This window comes from Aegilops tauschii, chromosome 7 (assembly GCF_002575655.3).
Source record: "Aegilops tauschii subsp. strangulata cultivar AL8/78 chromosome 7, Aet v6.0, whole genome shotgun sequence".
NCBI lineage: Eukaryota > Viridiplantae > Streptophyta > Magnoliopsida > Poales > Poaceae > Aegilops > Aegilops tauschii.
The window spans coordinates 3,132,853-3,150,788 of NC_053041.3; the positions used below are offsets into that span (position 1 = coordinate 3,132,853).

Consider the following 17,936-nt stretch of genomic DNA (forward strand, 5'->3'; position numbering starts at 1 on the left):
TCGATCTGAGGGGAGAGAACACATTGCGGTGCGGTGTGGTGCGACCAAGCGGTAGCGCGGGACACGGATGCCGCGCTGCCACTAACTCAGGCACACCAGCTCACCCGGTCTATCCATAGTCGTAGCGCGGGGGGGCATACACATGCTACTACTATCAATTTAGTAGTAGCGCGGCTTTTATACCCCACGCTACTACTATTGCATGTCCCGGGGGCATGATGAGGACCACTTAATAGTAGCACGGGAACGGTAGGCCCGCGCTACTACTATTTTTTAGTAGTAGCGCATTTTTTTACCCACGTTACTACTAAGTAGTAGTAGCGCGGGCCATATAACCCACGCTACTAGTAAGCGGCTTTCAATGAGGCTTTCTTCCTAGTGATGTGTGAGCTGGTCAATATGTTGTGACAGGTTTTGTCTGGTTTTTAGTTAATTAACTGAACATATCTCTTCTTCGTAATTAATGGATGAGGTAAATAATTTTTTCCTCCGTTTCAGGGAAAACATACCTCTTAATTATATGGTTTAGTAGATATATAAATTAGTCAGGTATTTATTCATCGTTTTCTGTAAAAAATTCCGACAGTGGAAATAATAGTAGTCTGTAATGTCCATGTAGAGGTCTATTTTAGAAAGAAAAAAAATCTAGATTTTATTGCATTGTACTTCTAGTCATAAGTGCATCTATATTTTGTCTAGGTAGTAGGGCTGCAAGACGGAACTAACCCACCGGAGTTCAAGTCCTAGATTTGACATGGATGTTTTACTATGTTTGTAAAAATATCATTTAATAAAATCAGAAAAAAGAGGTAAACCGAAGTCAGGTATGCATCAAGTCTAGAAAAGGCTAAATTCAGGAGTATTAGTTTGTACGTAATACGCACGTCTAAGCGTCTGTCAAAGAGAAAAAACACAAGTTTAAGTCTCAGGCTATCTTTGGTTCATAGGATAGAAACTGCATAGGAATAGAAAAATTATAAGAAATGAGGTGCATGCATCTTGAATCCTATGAGTTCTCACACCATTGGAATAGAAAATTAAATGCCCTTTGATTCACAGGATAGGAACACACATAGAAAACATAAAGAAATACTCTTTCAAAGTTTGAACCAACTAGCCGTTAATACAATCTGTACTGTTACCTTTTCAAAGTTTAAAGCAACTAGACATGTAATGGGACTAGTGAGATGGTAAAATCTGTACTGTTACTTGTTACTTCCTCCATTCGATAAAACTTGTCCCAAGCTTGTCTCTCAAATGGATGTATCTAACACTAAATTAGTGCTAGATATATCTATTTGAGGGACAAGTTTTTTGGGACAGAGGGAGTACTTTGTTAGGAAGTAGAGGTTATATAAACAGTGAGTAGCAAAATCACCTTTGACCCTTTGAGACAAAAAGATAAAGTGTGCAGGAAAGGTGAACAATTTTTGCTGGCTGCCGACCGGATGTGGCCCCGTCACTCGGCCGTCCGTTGCCGTGCTCCTGCCTGTCAGCTGCGCCGTTCTGTACTGTGAGAGGAGGGGAGGGATGGGCATGGGCTCGGTTTTGTTTCTTTCCCCCTTTTCTCTGTTTCTACGCGGGTGAGCAATGCGGGCGAGCGAAAAAAAGCTAACAGTTGCCGACTCGCGTCGTTCGCGCCAGGGAAGTTTTCCAAGAGGTTGGACCTCTTTTTTCTTTTCCTGTGAAACATGAAGGAAAGGAAGAAATCTTGTACAGGAATAGGACTCCATTCCTTTAAACCAATGGCCACCAAAGAAAAATTCCTCTAGAAATCCTGTGAACCAAAGGACGCCTCAAATTCTAGCATCTCAACGCCAAACTGCATGGATGCCGATGGTACAAGCACCCTGTCCGGTTATATTAATTGGAACAGCTGAGAAGATACCTGTGCAGATTGTAAAGGGCGTTCCTGGTCGTGTGTTCAGTTTGGAGGAAGCGTGGAAGCTTTCCTGACGCCAAGGTGTGTAATCATGGTTTTTTGTACGGTGTCGGATTCACTATCAAGATAATTAATGGCAGATGGTCCAGGCTAGCAATTTGTGGGGATTTGTACTCTTTGTGTGGTGCTTCTCAATCAGAGTCGTTTTCGTGCAGGGGTAGCCGACAGTTTCAACTGTCCGGATTTGCCCAGATTTTATTCTAGCATGTATAGGGTTGATAAGACAGTCATATCTTAAGCCTTTCACTTAATCTAAAGATAACAATAAAATATGCTGTACAATGGATTATGTATTTGTTTTATCTCTAATAGTGAGATACACCTAGGGCCCAGTTCTTTGGGGTGGCTTGAGAAAAGCTACCCCCTAAATTTGTTGAGACTTTTAATTAGTTGTGCCATAACTAATTTATAAACCCCAATGAATAAGAGAGGCGGCTTATGAAAAAGCTACGGAGGAGGCGGCCTATTTTTAAGCTACCATAAGAATTGGCCAATATTTAGTGAGGGTTGTCGTTCGTAAGAGATCATATTTTAATTAAGAGAAAGCCAATCTTTTATTCTGGTTTCTCTCATTCACCTCAACATTTATCCTGCATGGCACCCTTAATACGCACCATTGCACACCCCCTTATTAGTAGCACCTACATGTAGTCGATGTTTACAGTTGCTGAGTACAAGAGGTGAGGAAAAACAGTTACCATGTGGACCCGTATGATAGTGTCATTTGAGCACCATTTTATGAGATGTCTATTCTTACTTTCTCTTAGCTAGATAATGTGGAATGCATAATAAAACCATCTTATCAACCACTGTTTATACAAGCCGTGAAACTAATTAATCATGTATAAGAGTGTTTACGTGTGGTTGATCTCTTCAGTTGCCTAGCGTACATAAGATAAGGATAATAATTAATTAACCATGCGAACAACTATAGGCCGGTCTAGAAATTTAGCCTGTGGTACCGAGCAGTTATAAAGCTGCAGAGCACAATGCTAAATGACATAATAGTTCCGAGCAATACCTGAGTGGTAGAAATTTTCCATCACAATTGACATTTATGATTAGTATTTTTCAATAATGAGAATTTTATTGACTAAATCCTTGCATCAGGGAAATACTAACGCAACAAGCACAAAATCTAGCCTCTCTATACAAGTTGCACACAACTAAACAAGTTTAGAAAATTAAAAAGAGAATAAAGTGTGTCACATGATTTGACTCCCCCAAAAAGAAAAGCAAAGACATTCTATGCCGGTAGAGGGCCCATCCTTAGACTACCACCACTCCTGAGGGGTAAAAATCTCCTTGGATGCATGCTCTAACCGGTACATACTCGAGTAAACAACTCATTGTTCCTTAGCAGCGGTAGAATATATCATGTACGAAACCAGTCCATACATAAACATACAACCTGGAATGTACAACATGTAATAAAGAAGAAGTCTTTTTGTCAAAACCACATCATTCCTCAATAGTCAAAGCCTGCAACATAAGGCCACCATCCCACCAAAATATGGGAAGTATAATTTTTATCAATGTCATGCAATTAACAAACATATCACACGCACCCTACGGTAATAAATATCCAACGTCAATATTTGTAAATATATTGGTGGTAGAAAATGACTCCGCTCATGTCCACAATAGCTTTCATTGGACCATAAAGAGTAGGAGGCACAAACAAAACACCACCTGTGATTACCCAAAGTATAGTGTTCTTTATAAAAATTACAGGCATAAATGCTACATGTATCAATCAAGTCATAGGATAACAAAATGGTAAGTTCAAAACACAAATCTATGAATACTAGCTAATTTAGTGGGGTTTGCCAATTCAGCCCATTAACAACATTGACGCTGATTTTTGTTTTTTATTTCGAGATAAAATATGGATTTCAAAATTTAGGATACAATAGATGCATGCAATTTCAGTGTTGTGAATTTTTCTCAAGACTTTGAGCAATGTTTAGACAAGTCAAAATACATAGGCTCGAAGTACTTCCCCAGCCCATTTATTGCACAGCTCAGCTCACCAGTCATCACCTCTTGCCTCACCGCCAGTCCGATGTGTTCACACACACACACACACACACATATAAGACCACCCTACCGGTCCAGTCGGTTAACTACTTCTAAAATAGTATCAACTAATCTCTCCCATTCTCATTAATACATGTATGAAACCAAATTCGGTTTCATTTAATTAACTTTTGTAGTTATTGTAGAATAGGCATTCACAATCACCAACCAAATCATTGACAAGTCTAAATTTTCTCCATTTCATCAGATGTCTATTCTTACTTTCCCTTAGCTAGATAATGTGGAATGCATAACAGAAAACCATCTTATCATCCACTATTCATACAAGCCGTGACACTAATTAATCATGTAAGAGTATTTACGTCTGGTTGATCTCTTCAGTTGCCTAGCCTACATGAGATAATGACAATAATTAATGAACCATGCAGACAACTATAGGCCGGTCTAGACTCTAAACCATCTCATTAATGCTGGCTTAATTTACTTCCTCTACTATAAATACCCACGCCGCGCGCTCCCTGGTTTCTCCATCTCCCACTGCATCATCGTTTCGACGGGTAGCTCACACAGAGGTGAGCAGAGTACCCTAGGTTAACACACGTATATATATATATATATATATATATATATATATATATATATATATATATATATATATATATATATTTTGATGCACCTGCGCTACACTTTACCATCCACTACAAAGTCCCCGAAGGTCAGAAGCAAGTGTTAGGTGTAAGCTCTGGTGAAATCCTTGCTCCGATCTAAGTATATACATACATGCTTAGTGTATATGTCATGCATTCGTTGAAAAGCGCTACCTGCATTCCACTCTGGGTTTGATGCAGGTTCTTTTACAAAAAATATATTGGCCAGGATACCGTCGTCTATATGTTCCATGGAAGTATAGCCAGTGGTATCACGTATGTACGTAGATTGTTTATGATAGTGTCAGACTTAAGCATGTATATATAGCTTTCTTCAGTCTCAAACAAGTTCTTCAAATATTTCTAGCAATCTATATCTATATACTTATATAGATAAACCTAACTAGCAAGCATTAATAGCCATACTTCAGGTAGTTATTGCAGAAAGTATGGGGCTACGCGTGCTAATAACAAATGAATAGTGTCCTATAACTCTATGGAAGTACAGTAAAAACTTGCCTCCCTAAAATAGAAACATTCTATCAGCGATATAAATATTAATTTTGGAATGGCAGCAAACCGGAAAGTGTAATCACACATGCTCCAAAAACCAAACCACACACACTTAAGTATTGATGATTGTCTCGGGTACTCACAAGTCACTACTCAGCTACTGACTCGTTTTACCATGTTCTTACAGTATTACCCACCATCGCATCTGGAAAGCAAATATGGAATTGCCAAGAGTCCTTTGGCCAGCATTTGTTGCTATTTTCGTCACAGTGGTGTCGATTATGATGGCACGACGACGAACGATGTTCTCCCAAAAAACCAAACGATCACCCCCTTCGCCGCCCGTGGCCGCAGGGGTTCCCCTTCTTGGGGTCCTCCCGGCGCTTCTCGCCAAGGGCCCGCTGCATGTGATCCGTGACGCCCACACAGAGATGGGGAGCGTGTTCACGGTGAGACTGTTGCATCGCAAGGTGACCTTCCTGGTTGGGTCAGAAGTGTCGAGCCATTTCTACCAAGGACTGGAGTCGGAGATCAGCCAGGACGAGGTCTCACAGTTCACCACTCCGACCTTCGGCCCTGGCGTCGCCTTCGACGTGGATTTCACCACTCGGCGTGAGCAGTTCCGTTTCTTTGGCGATGCGATGAAGCCGGCTAAGCTCCGCGAAGTCGAGGTAGTAAATAATAAGATGGCATCTTTAATAAGTTGCCGCGGTTTTTTGTGTTACTGTTGCTAACATATAATATATGTGTATGTACGCATGCAGGAGTACTTTGCGAGATGGGGACAGTCTGGCACAGTAGACTTGAAGCAGGAGTTAGAGCAGCTCGTCACGCTCGTCGCCAGCCGGTGCTTGTTCGGGGAGGAGGTCAGGGCGAAGATGCTGGTTGAGGTCGCAACGCACCTCCGTGAACTCAACGATGGCATGCGCCTCGTCACCATCCTATTCCCCCACCTGCCGATCCCAGCGCATCGCAGACGCGATAGGGCGCGCGCTAGGCTTGGCGAGATATTCTCCAACATCGTCAGTGCCCGCAAAGCAAGCTACCCTAACAGCAGCCGACACGTCGTCGACGACATGCTACAATGCCTGGTCGATTCCAGGTACAAAGACGGCCGTGCCACGACGGAGACGGAGGTGGTCGGAATGCTGGTCTCTGCGCTGTTTGCGGGGCAGCACACAAGCTCCAGCACGGGCACGTGGACTGGAGCACGCCTCCTCGCGCGCGCCAATGCCAAGCAGCTGTGTGCTGCCGTCCAGGAGCAGGAGCGGATCTTGGCGCGACACGGGAACCGTTTGGACTACGAGGTCCTACAGGAGATGGACACGCTCCACCGCTGCGTCAAGGAGGTTCTACGGCTCCACCCGCCGGCGATGATGTTGTTGCGCCACGCACGCCAGAGCTTCACTGTGCGGACAAGCGAGGGCGACGAGTACGAAGTCCCGGAGGGGCGTACGGTCGCGAGCCCATTGGTGATCCACAACCGTCTCCCGCATGTGTTCAGGGACCCGGAGAAATACGAGCCGGACCGGTTCGGCCCCGGTATAGGAGAGGACATCGCCGGCGGAGCATTCTCGTACACGGCATTCGGTGGTCATTGGTAGAAAAAAGCCCTTTGGTCCCGGTTCGCAACAGCCTTTAGTCCCGGCTGTGCAACCGGGACTAAATATGCGCGACTAAAGACCCCCCTTTAGTCGCGCCTCTTACGGACCGCGACTAAAGGCTTTAGTCCCGGTTCTTGTGGCTGACCGGGACTAAAGGCCCGTCCACGTGGGCGCCCGTGGTCCGTCGGGGCGGAGGACCTTTAGTCCCGGTTCTCGTGGCCAACCGGGACTAAAGGGCTCCTCCGCAGGTTTAGGGTTTTAGCCCCCCTAAACCTGGTTTCTTTTTAGTTTGGAGTGTTTTATTTCTTTTATATTATATTTTGTGTTTTATTTTAATTTTGATAAAGTTTCAGTACACATATTTTACGCTACTATATACATGCATATGAAATTTCAAACAAGAAGAATTCAAGAGGAATATATAATATATATTCAATCTCGGGTGACCATATACAACTTCGAACAAGTTTCCATACACAATTAGGATGGATGACCATATACAATTACGTACAAGTTTCAATCTCGGGTATGCATATAAATTTCTTCGTCCTCGGTATAGTGTTCTCCTTTAGGATTGATGACTTCCCTCATGAAAAATCCTGCTAATTCTTCTTGAATTGGTCGGAAGCGAGCTTCTGGACTAAGCCTCCTCCACAAGTTATCCGTCGCGTTCCGCACGCTATCCGATGCCTTCCGCTCAGAGGTGTGTCTCCGGATGTTCTCACAAACATAGTATCCACATAGATTGGTCCCCGGTGGCTGCTTATCCACATTAACTAACCTTCTGAAATCTAGCTCATGTTTGAATTCACCGATAATTTCTTCTGAGAACCGTCTCCAAACCCTACACGGCAAAGAAAATTAAATGAATAAGGGAGTTATTAGTTATTTGATATTAGGAAATGAACGAAAGAGACCGATCGATATAGAGCTCAAATGATTGAAAATAATTACTTTTGCAGCATTTTTCTCATGTCGGCCCAACGCTTTGGATCCGAATCCATAGAGTCCATGATTAGAACTCTGGAGGTGTGAAGTTCAATATTTAGCAGAATCCAGTGGAACCTGCGGACACGTTACATGCACAGTCATGCATAACTCATCGATTAGACATACCATGCATGGAGTAAACAAAAGAGAATGGGCACAAGAGAGAAACACTCACCCAAAATGGTAAGGAAATAGAATGACTTTTGAGTTGATGCTTTCTAAGAAACTTGTACAGGTCTTTCTCCACGTCTTCGGAGTGATGTTGTAACACATGTCCATTAACGATATGTGGGTCAATGAACCCAACATCATGGATGTTTCTTATTTTGCATTCCCAAATCTTCAATCTGCATAATAGCGTACGCAACAATATAGTTAGGACAATATATATATATAGTGCAGGCAATGAAGAACGAGATGAGGTAGAAATAAATCACTTACAGAACGTAGCAACTCAGCATAGATTTGTCGAGGTCGCGCAGATTGAACAGCTGGAACAATTCACTCATATGAACTTCTACATAGTACCGTTTGGTGTGATGCTCATCTGTAACATCCGCATAAACATATTCTTTGTCGGCCCATGTTATGAATTGCTTGTACCAACGTAGCAGATTTCGCATTTGTGGTGGTAGACTCTTTTCCCGCGCAGGCTCGACGAGAGGCCCATTCCGCACATATTGTAATGCTATCTCACATACTGGCGCATCCTCAAGGCCTAAGAAGGCACGAAGAGTCAAACCCATCTCGGACGCTTGTTTCATGGCACCCGCTACAGTCAATCCAAGTGCTGCCGCAGCTGCTATGATTTCGGGGTCCTCTTCCGGACCGGCTTTCACTATGAGCGGGGGGATCGATTGTTTCTTCTGCATCCCGAGCTGGTCAACTTGTTTCCCGCTTTTTTTACTTTCTTCTTTCTCCTCCTTCAATATTTTTGCTTGCCTACGAAGTTCATGTCCATAGTCGTCAGGCATATTCAGCTCGGCTTGGGACGGTGTCGTCAAAAAATCCTTAGCCCACTTCTTTTGCTTCTCAGTGAATACTTGCTTGGGCTCAGGCTCTTTTTTCGCCTTCATATCCGCCTTCCATTTCTCATAATCAGCAGACGCGGCCAATTTGGTTTCAGCTTCACTAAGTTCCCCAGGCCTTGGGAGGAGAGGCTTCAGTGATGGCTCCGGTACCCTTGTGGTCTTAGGTACATAAGGGTCCGGGTTAATAGTCCAGGAGCGGGTTTCCTTGCTGTCCGCCTGCTTCTGCTTCTTCGCCGGAGGTGGATTGGGGGGCGTCGTACCCGCCGGAGGAGGATTGGGGGGCGTCGTACCCGCCGGAGGTTGTGGATCGGGGGACGGCGTCGAATGGCGTGAAGGAGGTGTAGGTGAACCACCACGACCACCACCACCGCCACCACCGCCACCACCACCACCACCACCATCGGAGGGGGGTGGACTTGCTAGCCTTGGCGCCTCGCCTGGAAACACTATGTACTTCTTTTTCCATAGAATGAACTGGCGCTTGACATCGCCAAGTCTTCTCTCCCCTTCGGGTGTAGGTTTGTCAATCTCCAGGTCCTCAAACCCTTGGACTATGTCTTCCACCGTGACACGAGCATAGCCATATGCAATGGGGTTGTTGTGGTGGAGTGCTCCAGGTGTACAGGGTAAAGCACTGCCGCTAGCTACCTTCGTGGAAACGTTCCCCACGGGATAATGCAGATCACATTCTTTCATCTCCTTTACATCATCCACGGGGTAGTGAGGCTCCGGTGCACGAATCTCGATCATCGGTGCACTAGCACCAGGCGGGGCATCCGTGGAAGCCACGCTGCTTCTCCGCTGCTGGCTTCCGCGATCCGCTTCATGATCTTCATGCGGCCCTGCAGCCGATTTTTCTTTCACTAGTTCATGCACGGTCTGCTTCAACTCATGGAGTTCCGATGCAAACTTCGTCATAAGATCTGCATCCCGGTCCGTCTTTCTCTTACGGCTTCTGTAACAGTACGGGTCATTGTCCTGGGAAAACCCTACTTTCCACGGAACTTTGCCTTTGCCTCGTACACGTCCTCCGTGTTCATCATTCCCGAGGGCTGTTGTCAGTGCGTCTTTCTCTCTGTTGAACTTGATCAAGCCCTCTTGAGCTTGGGTCATTGCGTCAATAAGGGCTTGGGTGGGAGCAAACTGTCTCTGCCGGTGAACACACACCCCTGTCTCCGGGTCTAGCGATCCCCCATGCCCGTACCACCAGCTTTTGGCCCTTGGGTCCCATCCCTCTATACCTAGAGGGATTCCTCGCACCCTCAGGTCCTCCTCCATCTTCTGCCACCTAGGCTCCGAAAGGCGGTATCCTCCTGGTCCCATAATATGATGGAACTTTTTCTTACTCGCATTATCCTTATTTTGTTCGATATTTCCTTGAAATGCTCCGATTGCTTTTGCCTCACAAATTCTGGCCAATCATCTTTCAGTTTCTCATGTTGTCCATTGAAATCTGGAGTCTTGCCCTTGTTGACATAGTCACGGGTTAAATTTTTCTTGAAGTTCCGGAATGCTTCGCCCATCTTCTGAAGAGCGAACTCTTTAACTAGCCTCCTCCTCTGACGTCCACCCGGAACCTCGTTACCGAATTCATCGACTTTGTTGTATTCCGGAGGTAGAATGAAATGTTCCATAAGCTTTCTCCAGCAATCCTTTTTCGTTCTCTTGTCGACAAAACTGAAACCAAGACGTGCCTTCTTTGGCTCCTTCCATTCCTGGATGGTGATCGGGACGTTGTCTCTAACAACGACTCCGCATTGGTTGATAAACTTTGAGGTGTGCTGTAGGGGCTTGCCGGTTTCACTGACAAACTCAATGGCATATGTTTCTCCTGTTTTCATCGCCTTGGATTTGCCACGCTTTGTCGTACTCGATCCGGAGGGCTAAAAAAAGAAAGAGAGTCGCGCGCGTTAATACATATGTATTCACATTTCAGTAAGTTTGTATCACGAGAGGCTCAATGTATATATATACCTCGCCGGAGGTGGTTGCTACTTGCAATTCGAGATCGTCGGTTGTTGAAGGTTGACCTCCGTCGACAATGTCCGTTCCTTCACCTTCTTGATCATCGACAATCTCTGTTCCACCGTCAAGGTTCAGATAAGAAGAGACTACATCCTCTTGTTGCTCATATTCTGAGCCCGGCACATAAGGAATCTCGTTGTTGATGATGCCCATTAAATAACGTTCAGCCTCCGGATCCCTAAGCGGCTCGGTTCTATCGTCCGCCATATGTCACTCCTGCATGTAGTAAAAATTCTTTAAGTATAAAGGAATTAAAAAATAAGATTAAGGGGACATAGAGGAGGAGGAATTAAAAAATAAGATTCTTTAAGTAAAAATTCTTTTTTTCTTCTTCTTCCTCTTTCTTCTTTCTTTCTTCTTCTTCCTTTCTTCTTCCTCTTTCTTCTTCTTCCTTTCTTCTTCTTCCTTTTTCCTTTCTTCTTCTTTCTTTCTTCTTCTTCCTTTCTTCATCTTTCTTTCTTCTTCTTCCTTTCTTCTTCTTCCTTTCTTCTTTCTTTCTTCTTCTTCCTTTTTCTTTTTTCTTTCTTTCTTCTTCTTCCTTTCTTCTTCCTTTCTTCTTCTTTTTTTCTTCTTCCTTTTTCTTTCTTCTTTCTTTTGGTTTTCATTTGGTTTTCATTTTTTTCTTCTTCCTTTTTCTTTCTTGTTTTTTCTTCTTCCTTTTTCTTTCTTCTTTCTTTCTTCTTTCTTTTTTTCTTCTTCCTTTTTCTTCTTTCTTTTTTTCTTCTTCCTTTGTTTTTCTTCTTCCTTTATTTTTCTTCTTCCTTTTTCTTTCTTGTTTTTTCTTCTTCCTTTTTCTTTCTTCTTTCTTTCTTCTTTCTTTTTTTCTTCTTCCTTTTTTTCTTCTTCCTTTTTCTTCTTTCTTTCTTCTTTCTTTTTTTCTTCTTCCTTTTTTTTCTTCTTTCTTTTTTTCTTCTTCCTTTGTTTTTCTTCTTCCTTTGTTTTTCTTCTTCCTTTTTTTTTCTTCCTCCTTTGTTTTTCTTCTTTCTTTTTTTCTTCTTCCTTTGTTTTTCTTCCTCCTTTTTTTTGTTTTTTTCTTCTGTTTGTTTTTTTGTTTTCTTTTGTTTTTTTCTTCTTCCTTTGTTTTTCTTCTGTTTTTTTGTTTTCTTTTGTTTTTTTCTTCTGTTTGTTTTTCTTGTGTTTTCCTTTTTTTTCTTCTTTCTTTTTTTCTTCTTCCTTTGTTTTTCTTCTGTTGTTTTCTTCCTTTTTCTTTTTTTTCTTCCTTTTTTCCTTTTTTCTTCCTTTTTCTTGTTTTTCTTCTGTTTTTCTTTTGTTTTCTTCTTCCTTCTTTCTTCTTCTTCCTTTTTCCTTTTTCTTTCTTCTTCTTCTTCCTTTTTCTTCTTCCTTCTTCTTCTTCTGCCGGCGCGCGGAGGACGGCAGGCAGGGCCAGCGAGCGGCAGGCGGCGGGCGGCAGGGCGGCGGGCGGCAGGGCGTCAGGCGGCGGGCGGCGGGCGGCGGGCAAGGGCGCAGGGCACGGGCGGCGGGCAAGGGCAGGGCACGGGCGGAGGCGGCGCTCACTGGGGACGGGGGCGGCGGCGCGCAGGGCTTCGGCGTCGGCGTCGGCGTCGGCATCGGGGCAGGGCTTCGGCGTCGATCGGCGTCGGGGCAGCGCTTCGGCGTCGAGAGAGAGGAGAATGGGAAGTGGCGAAACTGCTAAGTGCAGTATTTATAGACGCACCTTTAGTCGCGGTTGGGGAGGCGGACCGCGACTAAAGGTACCCTTTAGTCGCGGCTGGCCACACCAACCGCGACTAAAGGGTACCCTTTAGTCGCGGTCCGCCTCCCCAACCGGGACTAATGGGTTTTGGCGCCGCTTTCGTTCCCGCGCAGAAAGACCCTTTAGTCGCGGTTGGGGACAACAACCGCGACTAAAGGGTACCCTTTAGTCGCGGTCCGCCTCCCCAACCGGGACTAAAGGGTCTGTGCTGGAACTGGCGCGGTGCGGTGGGATGTTTAGTCCCACCTCGCTAGCCGAGAGGCTTCGACAGTGGTTTATAAGCGCGGCTGCGCTCACCACTTCGAGCTCCTCTCAAATGCAGGCTTACGGGCCTATTCTGTCACTATGTGCCTGTGGGCCTACTGGGCCTTCTGCGGGCCTGAATCCTGGCCCATTAATGGGTTTCTAGTCGTATTCAGGCCGTGGTGGCCCAGTAGGTGGAATATTTTTTATTTTTTGCCTGTTTTTTGTTTTCTTTTTTGCTTTATTTATTTTGTTTTGTTTTCTTTTTTTTTCTTCCTTTTTAACTTTTTCCTTTTTTCTTCTGTTTTTTCTTCTTTTTTTTCTTCTGTTTGTTTTTTTCTTCTGTTTTTTTCTTATGTTTTTCTTCTGTTTGTTTTTTTTCTTCTGTTTTTCCTTTTTTCTTCTGTTTTTTTCTTCCTTTTTCCTTCTTTCTTCTTCTTCCTTTTTCCTTTTAAAATCAGAAAAATAAAACTAATTCATTTTAAAATCTTAAAAATACAATTATATATCAAAAAAATCAGAAAAGTAAAACTAATTCATTTTAAAATCCCTTGAAGGTTTGACAAAAGGTTTGATACATCATTCAGTTCATCGACCAAATACAAAGTTTGGTACAATAAATTATTACACATCAATTCTTCCCTTGTGTCCCTGCTTGCTTACGATTGTGCCGTATCCACGGAGCATCCTCATCATTTAACTTAATGCTTGGGTCAGTGTTCACTTTGAAGGGCGGAATTTCACCAAACATATTATAATCTTCTGACATGTCTGTCTTGTCCTCCACTCCCACGATGTTTCTTTTCCCTGAAAGAACAATGTGGTGCTTTGGATCATCGCATGATGTACGGATCGTTTTCTTATCTTTCCGTTTCCTCGGTTTGCTACTCATGTCCTTCAAATAAAAAACCTGAGCGACATCTTTGGCAAGGACGAATGGTTCGTCAAGGTAACCAAGATTGTTGAAATCCACCATTGTCATTCCGTATTGCTCGTCCACCTTTACCCCACCTCCTGTTAGCTTGAACCATTTGCACCGGAACAAAGGGACCTTAAAGGAGGGTCCATAGTCAAGTTCCCATATCTCCTCTATGTAACCATAATATGTGACCTTTTGCCCATTCTCGGTTGCTGCATCAAAGCGGACACCACTGTTTTGGTTGGTGCTCTTTTTATCTTGGGCGATGGTGTAAAATGTATTCCCATTTATCTCGTACCCTTGGAAAGTCGTTATAGTCGAAGATGGTTTCTTGGCCAACATGTACAGCTGATCTCCAACATCATTGTCATTCATTAAATGTTTTCGCAACCAACTGCCGAAAGTCTCCATGTGGGCCTTTCTAATCCAGGATTCAGGCTTCCCCGGGTTGTCCGAGCGTAAAATATTCTTGTGTTGCTCGAAGTACGGAGCCACCAAGCTGGAATTTTGCAGAACTGTGTGGTGTGCTTCAGTCATAGAATGACCGTCCATACATATCGTGGATTCCCTTCCGATCTTGCCTTTTCCACTTAGTCTCCCCTCGTGCCGCGATTGAGGAATACCAATCGGCTTAAGGTCAGGAACATAGTCAATACAGAACTCAATTACCTCCTCATTTCCATAGCCCTTGACGATGCTTCCTTCTGGCCTAGCACGGTTACGAACATATTTCTTTAATACTCCCATGAACCTCTCAAAGGGGAACATATTGTGTAGAAATATAGGACCGAGAATGGAAATCTCTTCGACTAGGTGGACCAGGAGGTGCGTCATAATATCGAAGAAGGATGGTGGGAACACCAACTCGAAACTGACAAGGCATTGGACCACATCGTTCTGTAACCGTGGTAGATCTTCTGGATTGATTACCTTCTGAGAGATTGCATTGAGGAATGCACATAGCTTCACAATGGCTACTCGAACATTTTCCGGTAGGAGCCCCCTCAAAGCAATCGGAAGCAATTGCGTCATAATCACGTGGCAGTCGTGAGACTTCAGGTTTTGGAACTTTTTCTCCGCCATGTTTATTATTCCCTTTATATTCGACGAGAAGCCAGACGGGACCTTCATACTGCTCAGGCATTGAAAAAAAATGACCTTCTCTTCTTTGGTAAGAGCGTAGCTGGCACGACCTTGAAACCATTCCGGATGCCGGTCATCTGGGTCTTTCAAAAGTTGCTGGTCCTGCCGTGCTTCCTTTGTATCATTTGTCTTCCCATACACGCCCAAGAAGCTTAGCAGGTTCACGCAAATATTCTTCGTAACATGCATCACGTCGATTGCAGAGCGGACATCTAGGACTTTCCAATATTCTAGCTCCCAAAATATAGATTTCTTCTTCCACATGGGTGCGTGCCCGTCAACTCCCCGCGGAACTGATTGTCCGCCAGGACCCTTTCCAAAGATGACTTTCAAATCCTTGACCATATCAAATATCTCAGCACCAGTACGTTCCGCAGGCTTCGGCCGGTGATCTGCCTTCCCGTTGAAATGCTTGCCTTTCTTTCTTACGTTATGATTTCGGGGAAGAAATCGACGATGACCCAGGTACACGTTCTTCTTACAATTAACCAAACGTACACTTTCAGTCTCATGTAAGCAGTGCGTGCATGCATTGTATCCCTTATTTGTCTGTCCCGAAAGGTTACTGAGAGCAGGCTAATCGTTGATGGTTACAAAAAGCAACGCTCGTAGGTCAAATTCCTCTCCTTTGTGCTCATCCCAGACACGTACACCAGGTCTGGCCCACAACTGTAAAAGTTCTTCAACTAATGGCCTTAGGTACACATCGATGTCGTTGCCGGGTTGCTTAGGGCCTTGGATGAGAATTGGCATCATAATGAACTTTCACTTCATGCACAACCAAGGAGGAAGGTTGTAGATGCATAGAGTCACGGGCCAGGTGCTATGGCTGGAGCTCTGCTCGCCAAAAGGATTAATGCCATCAGTATTTAGACCAAATCTTATGTTCCTTGCGTCAGCTGCAAAAACTTTGAAAACTCTGTCGATCTTTCTCCATTGCGTTCCATCAGCGGTGTGTCTCAACTCCCCGTCGGACTTACGGTCCTCTTTGTGCCATCGCAACGACTTGGCATGCTTTTTGTTCATGAACAGACGTTTCAACCGTGGTATTATAGGAGCATACCACATCACCTTGGCGGGAACCCTCTTCCTGGGTTTCTCGCCCTCAACATCGTCACCAGGGTCATCGCCTCTAATCTTATAACGCAATGCAATGCATACAGGGCATTCATTCAAATTCTCGTATTCACCGCGGTAGAGGATGCAGTCGTTAATGCATGCATGTATCTTCAGAACCTCTAAACCTAGAGGGCAGACAACCTTCTTTGCTTCGTACGTACTGGCGGGCAACTCGTTATTCTTCGGAAACATATTCTTCAACATTTTCAGCAAATTTTCAAATGATGAGTCACCTACACCTTCCTGTGCCTTCCATTTTAGCAAATCCAGTGTGCAGCCCAGCTTTTTCAGACTATTATCGCATCCTGGATACAACGACTTTTTGTGATCCTCTAACATGCGATCCAAATTCTCCCTCTCCTTGTCAGTTTCGCAGCGTCTCCGTGCATCAGCAATGGTCCGGCCAAGATCATCAGCGGGCTCATCATGTGCCTCTTCTTCACCTTCACCTAACCCTTCCCCACCTTCAGCATCATCCTCCATGAAAGTATCACCGAAATGATCATGATAGTTGTCATCGATATCATCCCCTTCTTCATCTTCTTCCATTCTAGCCCCTCTTTCTCCATGCTTGGTCCAACAATTATAGCTTGGCATGAAACCGTGCCGAAGCAGGTGCATGTGAACGTCTCTTGAGGAGGAGTAACCCTTCTGATTCTTACAGACAGCACATGGACAGATAATAAAACCTTGCTGCTTGTTCGCATTTGCCACTACGAGGAAATCTTTCAAACCCGTAGTGAACTCGCCGGAGAGTCGGGGACCGTACATTCATTGCCGATTCATCTGCATTATTATTATATAAAGTATATAATTAACCATCATGCATTTGTTAAACTAACTAGCTAGAAATAATACAAATTAAACAATGAACTACACACATGCATATTTTATCAATGACACATGAAAGGTTCAAGTTGCTAACCGCGATCGCGGAGAAAAAATAAATGAGAAAGCTCAAGTGTGGCTCGGACACTTCATATCATGTTTGTTTCAGGCTCTCGGGCATTTCATCAAACACCTTGTGTGCATAGGAGGAACCAAAAGCAAACCCACCACCCCCTTCTGAAAATTGTGAAGTGAGCTGAGTGAAGTGAAGTGAGCTGAGTCCTATATATAGGGATGGGCCTTTAGTCCCGGTTGGCCTGGCCAACCGCAACTAAAGGCCTTCGGGGACCTTTAGTCGCGGTTGGCCAGGCCAACCGGGACTAAAGCCCCTCCCGTCCGCCAGCTGGATGGGCCTTTAGTCCCGGTTGGCCTGGCCAACCGCGACTAAAGGCCTTCGGGGACCTTTAGTCCCGGTTGGCCAGGCCAACCGGGACTAAAGCCCCTCCCGTCCGCCAGCTGTCGACCGAGCGCGCTGGGCCCAGATAGTTGGTCGCGGGTCTCCTCCCGAACCGCGACTAAAGACCCCTTTGGTCGCGGTTCGATTGTTTTGGGGACTAATGGGGACGTATGGAAGCCTCTTTTTCTACCAGTGGGTGGGCGGCATGCCTGCATCGGCGAGGCATTTGCGTACATGCAGATCAAGGTTATATGGAGCCACCTGCTGAGGAACTTCGAGATGGAGATGGTGTCGCCGTTCCCCGAGACGGACTGGAATGTGGTCATGCCAGGGCCGAAGGGGAAGGTCATGGTCCGCTACAACAGAAAGAGGATGTCAGCTGCAGCCTAATTAATCATGAGCCGACAGAGACGCTATGTGTATCTACTTCGTGTTGCCTGTTTGCTTTGTCCCGGCACCAATAAATTATACTCTGTTCTAAAGTAAGTTAACAGTTGCGCCATGCACAATTTAGCTACTGTGTTTTTCAACAAGCCAACAGTGTAGTGCACTTACATGAGCGTGAAATATAATGGTGACGTGTGTGTACACCTTGTTGTTTTTCTTGAGGGAGACTAGCTAAACCCATTACGCCCTGTTGATAAGTATACCACGTCTTAGCAAAATATAAGACATATGTTTGGTTGTATTTCAAAATTTTCTAATTGTAACAAAGTTTGCA

At 44.6% G+C, this 17,936-nt stretch overlaps 1 protein-coding gene across 1 annotated transcript; it reads left to right on the forward strand.

Moving 5' to 3' along the window:
* Window positions 1–5,154: 5,154 nt before the first annotated feature.
* On the forward strand, window positions 5,155–17,605 carry LOC109787201 (obtusifoliol 14-alpha demethylase-like). The gene is made up of 3 exons (XM_020345755.2): window positions 5,155–5,813; window positions 5,907–6,732; window positions 17,409–17,605. The coding sequence occupies exons 1-3, from the start codon at window positions 5,361–5,363 to the stop codon at window positions 17,603–17,605; spliced, it is 1,476 nt and encodes a 491-aa protein (XP_020201344.1). The 5' UTR covers window positions 5,155–5,360.
* Window positions 17,606–17,936: the final 331 nt, after the last annotated feature.

What these genes read in the sequence shown, in the direction of transcription:
- LOC109787201 (XM_020345755.2), top strand. Translation starts at nt 5,361, where the DNA reads ATGGAATTGCCAAGAGTCCTTTGGCCAGCATTTGTTGCTATTTTCGTC. An exon ending in CTAAGCTCCGCGAAGTCGAG is followed by an intron (nt 5,814 to 5,906) that starts GTAGTAAATAAT and finishes GTACGCATGCAG; the next exon opens with GAGTACTTTGCGAGATGGGG. An exon ending in ATTCTCGTACACGGCATTCG is followed by an intron (nt 6,733 to 17,408) that starts GTGGTCATTGGT and finishes TTTTTCTACCAG; the next exon opens with TGGGTGGGCGGCATGCCTGC.